The sequence below is a fragment of the Sciurus carolinensis genome, chromosome 6 (assembly GCF_902686445.1).
Source record: "Sciurus carolinensis chromosome 6, mSciCar1.2, whole genome shotgun sequence".
Lineage (NCBI taxonomy): Eukaryota > Metazoa > Chordata > Mammalia > Rodentia > Sciuridae > Sciurus > Sciurus carolinensis.
The window spans coordinates 28,258,487-28,271,874 of NC_062218.1; the positions used below are offsets into that span (position 1 = coordinate 28,258,487).

At 43.7% G+C, this 13,388-nt stretch overlaps 1 protein-coding gene across 2 annotated transcripts in view; it reads left to right on the forward strand.

Moving 5' to 3' along the window:
• Npr3 (natriuretic peptide receptor 3) overlaps positions 1-13,388 on the forward strand; it is a 77,320-nt gene that overhangs the window by 58,626 nt on the left and 5,306 nt on the right. The window contains exons 4-7 of one of the 2 annotated variants that reach the window (XM_047555573.1): positions 2,821-2,956; positions 8,775-8,869; positions 10,722-10,857; positions 12,284-12,371. In XM_047555573.1, coding sequence (XP_047411529.1) covers positions 2,821-2,956; positions 8,775-8,869; positions 10,722-10,857; positions 12,284-12,371 — 455 coding nt within the window. The remainder of the gene's footprint in view (positions 1-2,820; positions 2,957-8,774; positions 8,870-10,721; positions 10,858-12,283; positions 12,372-13,388) is intronic. The other variant, XM_047555574.1, reaches the window with a different exon arrangement.

Consider the following 13,388-nt stretch of genomic DNA (forward strand, 5'->3'; position numbering starts at 1 on the left):
ATTCCATGACTTCCTCTGTAGCAAGGTGGTTTCTGTACCAATATCAAAGAGAAGGTAGACCTTCTGAAAAAGAAGTGTGGCTTTGGAATTAAATGACACAGCTGAAGTATATTTATTAAAATTCATCTCCATGCATGCTTTCTTAAGCCCTGATGACTTCATGGCTCCAGTGAAAATTTCATATTCCTTCGGGAAATTGAATTAGCACAGCCAAAGCAGCAGAAATTTATCTTTGGCTAGTGGATGTTATTTCTGTATCCTTTTTTGTCTGAGAAAATAATGACTCTGAGACATAAGCTTGACATCTAGGAAGAAGTGCCAGCATCTACCAGTGCTTTCACTGTCCCAGGAACTGTTTTAGGTTATGGGCCCTAGTTCATTGAATCCCCAGAAAAGCTCTGTGAGGTGAGTGGGTTCTATCCCCTACTTAGGGGTGAAGAAGCTGAAGATTGGAAGGTATAAGTCATGTCAGGGCTGGACCTGGACTGTGGACCCCGCAGGCCAGCTCCGCTCTGCTGTGAACCGGCACTCTTTCTCACCCTCTACCTCTCCCTGAGGGTCAGTGGGATTGACCAACTTGGGCTGTACCCATTGTACTGGGCAGAATCAAGGTCACGGCCATGTGGGATCTGCCTGGGGCACCAGGAAATGAATGAGGAGCTATAATTTCTATTTAGTATAAAATGGGTCAATGAGATAGTCATGGCGGTAAGTTAGCACTTGCTTCCTGAATGCTGCTCTTGGGACCTGGAAGCTAAGCAGGATCCCTCCATTTGTGATTCTCCATCTCTAGGCAGCCACAACAACAAAAGCCAACGGCAGGTGCTGATTCTGTCAGGTACTATTCGAAGTCTTACATTTGCTAATTCTTTTCACCCTAACAGTCACCCGTGTGATATAAGTACTGTTATTTCCCTCATATTCTAGATGAAGAATCTGAGGCTGGGAATGGTGCCAAAACACAGTGAGGCAGTGATAAGGCTGCAAAGGGGTCCCGGGCTCCTGAACCATTATTTTAAGCTACTTTTCATCTCCGGGACTTGGCAGATCTGAAATGTCGGCTTCTGGAACACAAAAGGGACTCAGCGTCCTTAGGGAGGGGGCGAGGCCTGGAGGAGCAGGGCGTAAGCCGAGGACCCTTCTGTAAAGAGTGCGTGCTTGATCTGAGGACACACAGGGCCAGCTGGGCTTCTCTTCCGCTGGGGCAAGTAGTGCCTCACACAAGAGCTTCCTGGTAGTCCCCCGATGGACGCCCCGTTCATTCTGCTGCCTTGGCATTCCATCATTGGCACTTCCTCCCAACATAAGGCGGCTTGGGTTTTTGAGCTTTCTGTACAGAGTTTGTGGATTAGTGTTTACACCCACTGTTTCAAGGTCGCGTTTGCTCATTTCATGTCCGGTGAGTGTTACAATGGGTTTAAATGTGGTATTGGGACTTGTCAAAAGGTGCTTCGAATCTAGCTAAGGAGGGAATAAAATAGACCACGGTGACCACAGGCCTGCTGAAGACAGCCCAGGTTCCTTAGCGTGGCCTCCTGAGTCTCAGAGCTCTGAGTCGCCTTCTCTCTGCCGGTGTCCCTGTCCCAGGGGGACCCTGCTCCTCCCACGCCCAGCCTAGCAGAACACTTTCAGTACTCAGTACACCAGGGGGTCAGGATATGCGGAGGCCCTGTGCCTTGCCCACATCACTCTATCTTCCATACTTCCCTCAACCTCCTACTCGGCAGAATACCTTTTCACTTTTAAAAAGTTCAACTTTTGCCACCCCTGTGAGGCCTCTCTTACTTGCTTTCCCCAATCCATAATATTGACTTCTCTTTCTCTTGCAATCATACTGTACCCTGAACAGACCTCTAACACAGCACTGAGAACACTTCAGAGTCCATCAAATAGTCACAGTAGTACTATCATATTCATTGACTGCTTGGTGTGTGCCTGCATCATGACATTAAGCATTTTAGGCTGCTTATGCCAAGTGATTCTTGCAGCCACCTCTTGAAGCAGGTGCTAGTCTCAAGGTCAATATATAGAAGAAAGAAACAAAGCTCAGCATGATTAAGTTGACAGCCCCAAGTTCACATAGCCAGTGTTTCTTCTTATGAAACTGTAAGTTTCTGGAGGGCAGGGCTACCTTAACTCGAGACAGAACTCGAGACAGAACTCTACTAGGAAGCACCAACAGCCCAAGCTTGTGATCCATTTCTGTCCTGGGAACTTGGCAGGGGTGGAAAGAGAAACTGAGCTGTCATGGCTAATAGAGGTGGGACACCAACCCTGGCCCCTCAGGCAGGCAGAAATCAGAGTGTACATTCTTCTCTGCATCTTTAGCACTAGCTTGTTAGTGGGCACTGGGTAATAGTTGAGTCTGGATGCATGGGTCTCTGCTGATCTTGTAGCGTATTCCACAGTCAGAGCCTGGAGACATCAGGAGGCTGTTGAAGTGAAGAAGATCTTGGTGGGTGGGGGGTGGACTCACGTTGGCTTGAAGTAGAGATTAGACATGTGGAAGGAGAACACCTGTGAGAGGCAACTACTGGCAAAGACCGAACTGCCTGGAATACTTCACCTGGCCAACGGGTATGGTTTTCCTGGCTTCTGGAACGTCATCTGCTCTCTGAACACCCACACTGGGGAAGAGTTTTCCTCACTAAGCCAGTGCCAGGAAAACTATAGCACAACTCTTATTAATTCCCCTCTGCTCGCCCCCGCCATTGCTCACAGACCCCCGACGACTTGTTAGCCATTGTGATTGCTTATATTATATGGTCAGTGTGAGTCAGTTGGTGCTTGGGCTCACCCAACAGAGGGATTCCTTTACAGGTTAACATGTTCGTCGAAGGATTCCACGATGCCATCCTCCTCTACGTCCTGGCTTTACATGAAGTACTCAGAGCTGGTTACAGCAAGAAGGATGGAGGGAAGATTATCCAGCAGACCTGGAACAGAACATTTGAAGGTAGGGATTTGATCTATGTGGCGACAGCATTGCAACACACTGGGCAGCTGCTTTGGTGGGTCTGTTTCTTTCTGTTGCAACGGTGGGAACTTTCCAGCATCTTGTTTTTCCTAGCTTTAAAGTGTGGATAAAAATCAAGATCAACCCACTTCATAGGCTTGTGAAAAATGAAATGAAATTAGGCATGAGGACCTGCTTCGAGAAGGCCCCACTAAAATAGGAAATGTCTTGCTCTTTTCTAATTGTTTAGGTAATAATTTTTATGCTTTTTCAATTTACTTTGAACACAAACTTCATTCCAAGCAGAACAGTTGGTTTGTGAAGAGCCCTGTGGTCAGTTTAAGTGTGAATCCCAGATAGACATTCCTTGTTCAGACTGTTGGTGTTTGTGAGCTCAGAAGACACTGCTGCCCCGGTTCAACCTGGTGATTGAAGGTGGTGTGCAGGTCTACCTGGGCCCTCTGCTTTTTTTTTTTTTTTTCTTTCAAAATGGCTAATATTCCTCTCTCTCTCGCTCTGTCTCTGTACTGGGGATTGAACCCAGGAGCACTTACTACTGAGTGATATCCCCATTTTATCTTTTTATTTTGAGACAGGTTCTTGCTAAGTTGCTTAGGACCTTGCTAAGTTGCTGGGGCTGGCCTTGAACTTGCAATCCTTCTGCCTCAGCCTCCCGAGTTGCTGTAGTGTTGCTTTCTTAAACACAGAGAAGTATAAGGACGACAACAGCAATGGAAGGCCTATAATCTCAACACTCAAGCAACCTCTGTTGACATTTACAAATTTTATAAGCATGAGACTGTTCCTTGGCTAACAAATTTAAGCAGTGTAAAAATGTACAAAATGAAAAGTGAAAGCTTTCCTTTCCGCGCTAGTGCTATTTCCCCAATGTGAGCAGTATCAACGTTTTCCTATATGCTCCTGTCTAAAAGTATTTTATGCCTTCTGCCAGCATGTATGCATTTTTATATCTTATCTAAAGCTTTTACACAAGAAGGATCGTACTATGAATATCATTTTTCATCTTACATTTTTTCTACTTACATGTCAGATAAAAGAATTTTCTGCATAAGCAACTCATAGATCCAACATGTAATGACAGTTTATATTCTACCCTATGGCTATGCAAGAATTTGTTTAACCAACCTTTAGGTGTTTACAATTTTTCTATTGTACAGTTTGCTGTCACAGACTTCTTGCACATTTTGGTGAATTATTGTGACTATTTCCAATAGGGAACTTGCCTAGTTGTGAGATTTCTGGGTCTCAAAGTACATTGGTGCTTTATAAATTGCATTAGATATTGCCAAATTGTCTTTCAGAAAGATCTGCTAATCTATATTTCTGCCAACAATGTACAGAAGAGTACGGTTTTCCTCTAACCTCAAAACTAACAAAAGAATCTGATATGGGAATATTCATTCATTAACTCATTCAACAAATATTCATTGAGTACCTACTATGTACCAGGCACTGTTCAAGGTGCTGAGAATTTGCCAGTGAACTAAAAATGTTCCCTGTGATCAGTTGAGCTTACACCAAGTGGAAGGAACAGACAGTTAAAAAAGGCATTCCATTTCAGGGGTTCAGGGGTTATAAAATGAAGCAGGATAGGGAGTTAGAAGCTGCTGGTTCAGTCACCAGGGAAGGTCTCCCTGAGAGTGGCAGTTGATAGAGACTGGAGAAGGGGGAGAAGTTATGTAACTGTTTAGAAGCAGCAGCAATTGCAGAGAGCCTCAGTGCCTCTGGTTGCAAAGTGCAGTGTCCCTTGAGGGGCAGGGAGGTCTGTGTGACTGACTCCCCGTGGGGGCAGTGTGACAGGAGTTGAAACTGGAGAGCTTGTGGACCCAGATGCCTTGCTGAGGAATTGGGCTCCATTTGGGTGACATGGAAAGCCACCCCTGGGTTTTGGGTGATATGGTCTGTCTTATGTCCACTCTGTGGAAAATAAGCTATGGTATGTTGAGGGGCATCTTCTGAGAACCATCAATGTAAATGCAGATGGCAGGACCAGGGTTCAGGGACCTCATCCCAGCCACTGACTAATAACCTTGGTCCTCTGCGCGTCTCTTTCTTCACCTGCTTGGTCACAAGGTTGGACTAGCTGATGACTGACAAGGGCCCTTTCAGTTCTATGTCATGCTAACTCTTCCTTTGACCCTTTTATGGATTGGGGTATGCAAATGTATGTCTTTGTAATCACACTAGTGAAAAATTTCATCAAGAACAACTACTGCCAAGCCCAGGTTTTAGGCACTTTTTATTTATTTTTTAATGAGGGCCTCCTATTTATTCTACTGTCTCACCTTGTTCTCAGTCAATACAAAAGTCAGGACAAAAACGAGGGGTCAAGCTCCAGTTAGTGTTGTTTGGGTAGCAGCCATGGTGGATTTCATTTCTCCATGGTGGTTGCAGTGGATGCTGTGTCTTACTTGAAACCAGAGTGACATCTCCCTAACTCTAGGCTGATAGTTGGATGTGGGTGAGGAAGTTTCCAGAATGCTTTTACCTCTCACTGCCTCAGCTGAGGAGCTGGGATGAAACAGGGTAATTCAAGGGGCATATTAGGACAAGGTCGAATTTCCCAGAAGCTGTGCACAATACGCTGAGAAACCGGTGTGTGGGGACACAACCTTGGTCGGCCACATCCCATTCGTAGCTATTACTCACTACTTGGTGTGGTCATTTGTTCTTGGTCTTTTGACAGAGGGACAGGAGCCAGAGTTGGGGGATGCTGGAGGGCACCAGTGAGGGAGGTCGTTAAGGGAAGGGCAGGTGCCCACAATGGTTCGAATATAGTTTTATTTAGAGCCAAGGCAGGGGCTGGATTTTCCCATGGGCCATCTTGATATTTCCATTCCAGGGTGAAGTCTACACAGCCCATATGAAATGTGTCCTGAAACAATCAATTGTATAGTTTGGTCTAAAATTATCATCTCATATGTCCAAATGTAAAGATAATTGAAGCCAGGATAAGTTTTGAGTTTGAATGGTTTGCAGAGCCCATTTTATTTGCTAAATGATGATCCATTTGAGGGTAGGCTCCAAAAGAACTCTTAAGATATCGGTATGAAGAAAAACCTTAACCTTCCTAAAATTAAAAACAATTTTAATTTTAGTGGTCCCCGTAAGTGATCATTAAGTTGTCAAGGTAAAAATACTCTGGATGTTATTTGACAAATTTGGATTTTATTGCCTTGAAACCTGTGATCAACTCTCAAGACTTTCAATAAATGGCTTGGGAAGAAGCTGAGTTTCCTCTGTGTGAGAGGTCAGAGTGACAAGGTAAATAGGATTGTGGCTCAGACCTTGAGCTCCATCCACTACAGGCAAATAGAAATGAGGGTGGAAATTCTCATTACTTAAGTACAGGAAAATTCTGCTGTCAGCCTGACAATCTCGCCTTATGTTCGATACTCACAGGTGAGATCTCACTTTGCTAATTGGCCACCCTGAGGGTTCTCACCCCCTTTCTTAGCAGAATTTTTGTAACTTAAAGGTGTAATGAGGTCTTGGATTACTAGGGCCACCTTGTCTTATAAAACACTCTGAAAAACACTTAGCAGGACACACCATCTCAAACACCTCTGCACAGTATGATAAACGGTTTTGGATGGCCAATATGACCGGAAAAAAATGTGTAAATATACATACTTATAAATATATTATATATATTATTATGTATTATATATATTTATGTATGTGTATATATAAAAATATATTTTTAAACATATTTATTGCTTAAATGCTTTACAGCCTGCCAAGGATACACAAGTTGAAGATAGGTATATTCTTCGTAACCAGTCTATATTAAGAAGACAAAAAATCAGGATGAATGGTAACTCCATTCTGTTTCCAGCAAAGTAGACCAAAGTCTGGAAAAATCAGTGGACCTTCAAACCACAGCCCAAAGGACAGTAAACCCAAATACTTGCCCTCTCCAAACCACACCAGAGGATGGAACTTTCCCTTGGGATGCTTTTCCCCAGACAACCATTTTACTGGAGCAGTCAGTACTTCCGGAGAGTCCCAGATCAATAGAAATGCCAATTAAGAATTATGCAGAACTCCCCCACAAAGAGAACAGATAGCTTAGAACATGGCTAATGTATGTATTTTCCAGCTTAATGAATAAAAACGAGAATGTAAGATGTATTTAAATCAGCCCATGGTATGTGGCTGCTTTTATTGATTAGTTGCTCCCAGCTGCCATTGCCGGCCAAAGCAAGTGTGTATGCCAGTTTCCTCAGTCTGGCCACCTGTTCCAGTCTTGTATCTTACTGTGCTCCTTCGTGCACACGGGCCTGCTCCTTGGAAACCTCATATTTCCTCTGGTTCTTTTTGGCCTCTGTGCCTTTGTAAATACAAACAGACCAATCTTTCTGCCTATATACTCACACTTCTCAGTTGCTGCTTGTCTGAGTGACAGACTTCCTCCCACGTACCTATAAAATCCCTACACTTTACTGAATCTCCTCTCATTCTCCAAATCCATGTGCTAGTTCCTCCTCTGAGTGACTGGGCACGGTTAAGTGTTTTCTACAGACCTCAAGAACAGTAACAATAATAGTAATTGTAAGATAAATGCACAATATGCATCTTTAAAATATCTGAAATTCAGAGTGCTCCAAAATCTGAAACTTTTTGAGTGCTGAAATGACACCACAGGTGGAAAGTTCCTCACCATGAAAGTTGTTTTTCATGCACAAAGTTATTTGAAATATTATGTAAAATTAACCTTCAGGATATGTGCATCAGACGTCTATGAAACATAAATGAAATTTCTGTTTAGATGTGGGTCCCATCCATAAGATAGCTCACATTTTATATGCAAGTATTGCAAAATATGCAAAACCCCAAAACCCAAAACATTTCTAGTCCGAAACATTTTGGATAAAGAATCTCAATCTGTGGTATTAATAATAGCAATAGATATAACAACAGAAGGAGACAACTAACTTCTCTTAAATATGTGTCAGAAGTGCTGTACCTGTTTTATCTCATGTGATCTTCTCTCCAGCCCCTTGGGAGGGAGGTATTGTGATGCCCGTTTTACAGTTGTGAGGACTGAGGCTCAGAGGGATAAGTACCATGCTCAAGGTCACAAAGGTAGTAAATATTAAAGCTGGAATTCAGGGCAGTCAGGCTCCCAGGAGAGCGAGCTAAATCCCCGTTCAGCCTGTCCCTCTTTTGAGCAGAGTGTGTCTGGTTCAAGTTAGCCTCAGCTGCCACACTAATTCAGCACCTAGTCATCTCCAGACATGTGCATAAAGGATAAAAAAGAAAAGCACTTCAGCTATTGGTTCTGATGACCCATGAAGGGGCCCCTCTGCTTTCCCGTATAGGAAAGAAGCCTGTGTCAAGCATGCTCACTGAGTCCTAGGCCTGGACTGATTTTTCTTTGGGACCATTTGTCCAGTGATAATGGAACCTTTGGCAAGGCCGTGAACGTACCCCACCTCCACTGCCCACTCGGCCATTTTTTTAGAAAAATTGTTACAAAATTCTGGAATAAGCATGCTGCTTTCAGGATTAGCCTTAATCTTTTTTTTTTTTTTTTAACCATATTCTCCCAAGAAGATCATTTATTTCTCTTTCTTTTCATTTTTAAATGGAGAAATGTTAAGAATTTAGGAATGCAGACACAGATGAAATTGCAATGTCTTTCCAAATGCCAACAAAAATGCCGAAGTCTGATGAGATTCCCTGTGGCATGAATTTGTTTAAAAAAATCCTCTCAATTCATTTTCTGGTTTTTCTTGTCAGACAGAGGTATTTTAAGTAACCAACTTGGAGTTCCTCACCTCTTGTCCTGTAGGTATTGCTGGGCAGGTCTCCATAGATGCCAATGGCGACCGCTACGGGGACTTCTCTGTGATCGCCATGACGGACATTGAAGCAGGGACCCAGGAGGTGAGCAAACAAGACTTCTGCATCCATAGCTCCTTCTGCAAGTGGGGACTCTGAGAGCAGATTGTACCGGTGTCCAAAGAGCTGTCCCCAGAGTAGCCTTCAGATAAAAATGAGTTGAAAACTTGGGAGTTTCCAAGTAGGTAGAGCTCACTGTTGATTGAGGGTGTCAGGGAAGATGTCAGGAAATGGTTCCATGTTTATTCTCTCTGGGGAAATTCAAACTTGGCAGTGATCAAGAATCACATGTAGTCCTATGGGACAGGGGCACTGGATGAAAGAGGTAAAGTGAAACTATTTGTCCCTTAGACTTTGGAATTTTTTTTTTTTTTTTTGTGGGAGGGTGGTTGGTTATAAACTCTGCACGTGTTGATATTTCAAAAGATGGTCTAGTTTTGGGATAGCATCTGAAGTGAAAAGAGGGCCCAAAGATGAGTCTCTGATGCTCACTGGGGGTGTGAGTTCTCTACCTCAGTTTCTTTAGCTGTAACGTAAAAATCTTATCTTCTTGCTGATCTCACAAGACTGTTGTGAGGCCCCAATAAAATGAAACCTAGAAAAATACTGTACACACTTGGTGGTAAATAGGTGTATAAGAATCATACAAACTTGAGATGCTCCAGCGACTAATGCTATTTCCCCTTTGTTTCTTTGATGGCTTTTGTCCAGGGTCATTGTTCTTGTTGCCCTTCATGGTCTTGGCATGTGAACCTGTCACTCTTCCTCCTGTACACGTGTGCCTGGCCTTTGTGCAGGAGGCACAAGGCAGCAGGAGTCACTTCACTATTTAAAGAATTATTTTTTTATCTTTTCGGTGGTTTGGGGCTCATCTGTAGTTCAGTGTCCTCCTCAGGAAAAGATGGGATGTAAAATATCCCATAATGGCCCACTGTGAGGCTGCAGACGTGGAAGTGTAGAAGGAACTTGGTAGGTAACACATCAGTGATTGCTCTTTTTGTAAGGATCTAGAACTCTCTTTACTGTGACCCCACATGGCCTGTGAGAGCCTGCTGGGCCCCAGTCAGGAGAGAGATAGAGAGAGGGAGTGGGGAGGAGATACCGCCTGGAAGTCATGCGCCCAGACAAAAGAAAGACGAATTCTGAGAACACTGGTGGGAGGGCACTCGCAGATCCTGGCTCAGGTAGCAGGTCTGTCGTCTTAACCAGAAACTGAGGGGTGGCCCTGAAGCTGAACCAGGAAAGAGTAACAGTTTTTCAGGGGCCTCAGGAGGCAATTGAAAGAGTGCAACCTGGTAATGGGGATAGAAAAGGGGTGAATTTACTGGAGAGAAGAGTGTGACCCCTGAAAGACTATCCTATCAAGCAAGTGAGGTAAAACAGGAAGTTCTTCAAAGATACTATTTAATGCTTTAATTATATACAAAACTAACTGAGGGATGTGGAAAGTGGACCTGTCATGTGCTTAGCTTGGGTGTTCAGTGGCCCCTGGCTTTCCCTCACTCATCCTGTGAGCCGTGACCTACTTGGGTTTCAGGCTGACTGACTGCGTGACTGCTCTGTGGCCAATGGGTGCAGTAATGCCCTCTCAGAGAGCAAGGGGAAAGCCATGGATTCCAAGATCAGGTTTTGTGGGGGATGGGGAGAACTCTTCCCTTTCCATTCGGTAGTGTAACTGCAGAATACCAGGGCTAGCTCCTCACTCCCTGAAGAGGGGAGCGGATGGGGGCTGTCTGGCCTCCTGGGTACCTGGAGGCAGCCTGTTTAATTCAGGCTGTGCATCTTGGGGACTAGCAGTGTAAGCCCTACAAGAACTTAGTGACTCTTTGGGAAACAGATACCTTTGGCCTTTCCTTTTGTTAAAAATAAATAAATTTTTTTTTTGCCTTTTTTGTAGGTTATTGGTGATTACTTTGGAAAAGAAGGTCGTTTTGAAATGCGTCCTAATGTTAAATATCCTTGGGGCCCTTTGAAACTTCGAATAGACGAAACCAGAACTGTGGAGCATAGCAACGGCTCTCCTTGCAAATCGTGTAAGTTCAGAGACTTAATTTGCTATGTGTTTCCTGCTCTCGAGTCTAGGATTGTGCCAGTCTCACGTGCAGACCTTCTCTGGGAGCTCCCAGTCTGAAAGCTTCCATTTCTTTTCCTGAGGTGATAAGACATGTGGGAACAGTTCATGAACTGGTGCCCACCTTTATCAGAGGCTTCTAGGTCTTTCTTCCCTTCCATCTGTCTCTTCCAAAATGGTAGAAGCCTCTTACTATAACCTCTTACTATAACCTCTAAGTTATTTGAGGTTTCCAATTTAAAAATCAAAATATCAATTACTAAACTTCTGATTTTTGGTTTATAATTAATCTTTCAAATCCTCAAAATCAAACAGATAATGCTTTTTAAACACCTGAAAATTTCACAAATTGGCAAATTGGCATGAAACGTTATTCATGAAAAGTCTCTGTACATAAACAGAAGTACAAGTGAACATTCTTATAACTCACATAGGAAGGAAAAACCGTTGTTTTAGATCCTTTATAAGCTGGAGATGCCGAATCAGATGAGGATCCATCTTTCAGGAAAGTTTATCATTTTAGGTGAATATACATATGCTCATTATATTTTGCAACCATTTTTTCAAATTATGAAGTATGTATATACAGGCAGTAATTATGGGAAGGAATTGAGGAAGAACTGTACTAAGAACATAGTTTCTGGTGTTAGTAGACCTGGCTCTGAATGCTTACCTTTATCACGCGCTGGCTTTGTGACTTAGGAGTATTCCTTTAACTCTTTTAAAGCCTCGATTTCCCCATACGTAAATCAAAGAAATGTGCCCAACTCTTAAATCCTCTGTGTGAGGACTGAGATAACACACCTAAGGCCTTACATTAAACTCTTTATATATGAGCTAGTTATTTATCATTTTCAGACAACTGGGACACTACCAAACATGATCATTTCAAATTATCATTCACATGTTCACAGAGTTATGTAGGACATTTCGACGTGCAGCATTGGCCTTTGTGAGAGCATATCTAAAAACAGAACGCTGACCCAATGGCTTTTTCACCAAATCTTCTAGCACCTTGAAGTGTCACCATCCCTCTGTGAAAAACAGAAGTGCTGGGTCCAAGCTGGGGTCCGGCTGGTTGTCCTTGACTATCAGCTTCAAAGCCCGTGGCTCTTCCTGAAGTCTTTGGTTTCCAGTTTTCCTCAAATCCTTCTCGAATCTGTTTCTGTTCCATTCTGCCCACTCTCTTGCAGCCGTATGTTTATCTAGTGCTTTCCCAAAACCTTTTCTTAAGCTTTACACTAAGTGAGGAAACAGATAAATTTTTTTCTTAAAAAGAAAGGAAACTTTGCTTCGAGAGGGAGATTGAGAGATGCTTTCCAGTGAATGAAACGTTCATTTCTACCCATTTCTCAAAATGGACCCTGATTATCTGTTTCTTTTTCAAGCAGGTGGCCTAGAAGAGTCAGCGGTGACGGGAATTGTTGTGGGGGCCCTACTTGGTGCTGGTTTGCTGATGGCCTTCTATTTTTTCAGGTGGGAATCATTTATAAAGTTAAAATTCACTCCCTCTACTGCCTGTACTAGTTATCCTTGCACAGTGCTCCTTGTGATTTGTCCATATCTTTCTTTCACCCAAGAAACTTGGAGGTTTAAAGATCCAAACCCTTCCTTTGGTGTGACCTCGGGTTTGATGGTCAGTGGGTTAACAGAGTGGGTAATGGGGTCATGAATTTCTGTTGTAATGACCCCCAACCCTGGGGAACCAGAGAACTGCTGTGACCCTTTGATCGCAGATATTCTGACAAGCATTTCTGCCACCCACCAAAACTATAAATAGAGAGGGAATCTGGACAGAGGGTGCACGGGACTTTCCTGGGGCCCCAGCGTTCTCCAATTCAGAAATAGGTGCCTCTTCAAGAGGAGGAGGAGCTCTGAGCATCCCATGCGCTCAGGCTGCTCTGTGCACTGTACCTGGAGGACTCACACCCTGGCTTGCCCTGTGGCTAAGCCCCAAGCCCTGTAAAACTGCCTTCTGTTCATGTGTCCAAGGTGCTAATGCCCCATTCTGCAAGGCGGTCCGTTCCTTTGTAACCCCTGATGGTTGGTTTTGTGGCTTATTTTTAAGGCCTCAGACCCAAGATCCTCTTTACTTTTGTGTGGAATTGTAACTCCCAGTGTGTGTGACCCTTTGTGGGAACAATTGTGCTCCTGTTCCTTCGGTCACGGTACACTTCATCTGACGTTATCTGAGCACATCCTGGGAGTCAGACAGTGCCTCTGTGGCAGAATGGACAAGACTTCACCCACAAGGCACCCAGGGAAGAAGGGGAAGGCTTGTTCTACGGTATTTCGGAGAGCATGCCAATTTTTGTGCTTGAATAGAGACATAACGCCTTGGGGCACTCTACTTTAATCTCTGACCAGGGTTTCATATTCTGTCACTTCTCATTTATCAAACCAAACCCAGATGTCCCTCGAGGGCATTCTTTGTAAGAGAAACCATAGTATTTTGTAGCCAGAGAGGTTTTATTACTACATTTACTTTCCCTT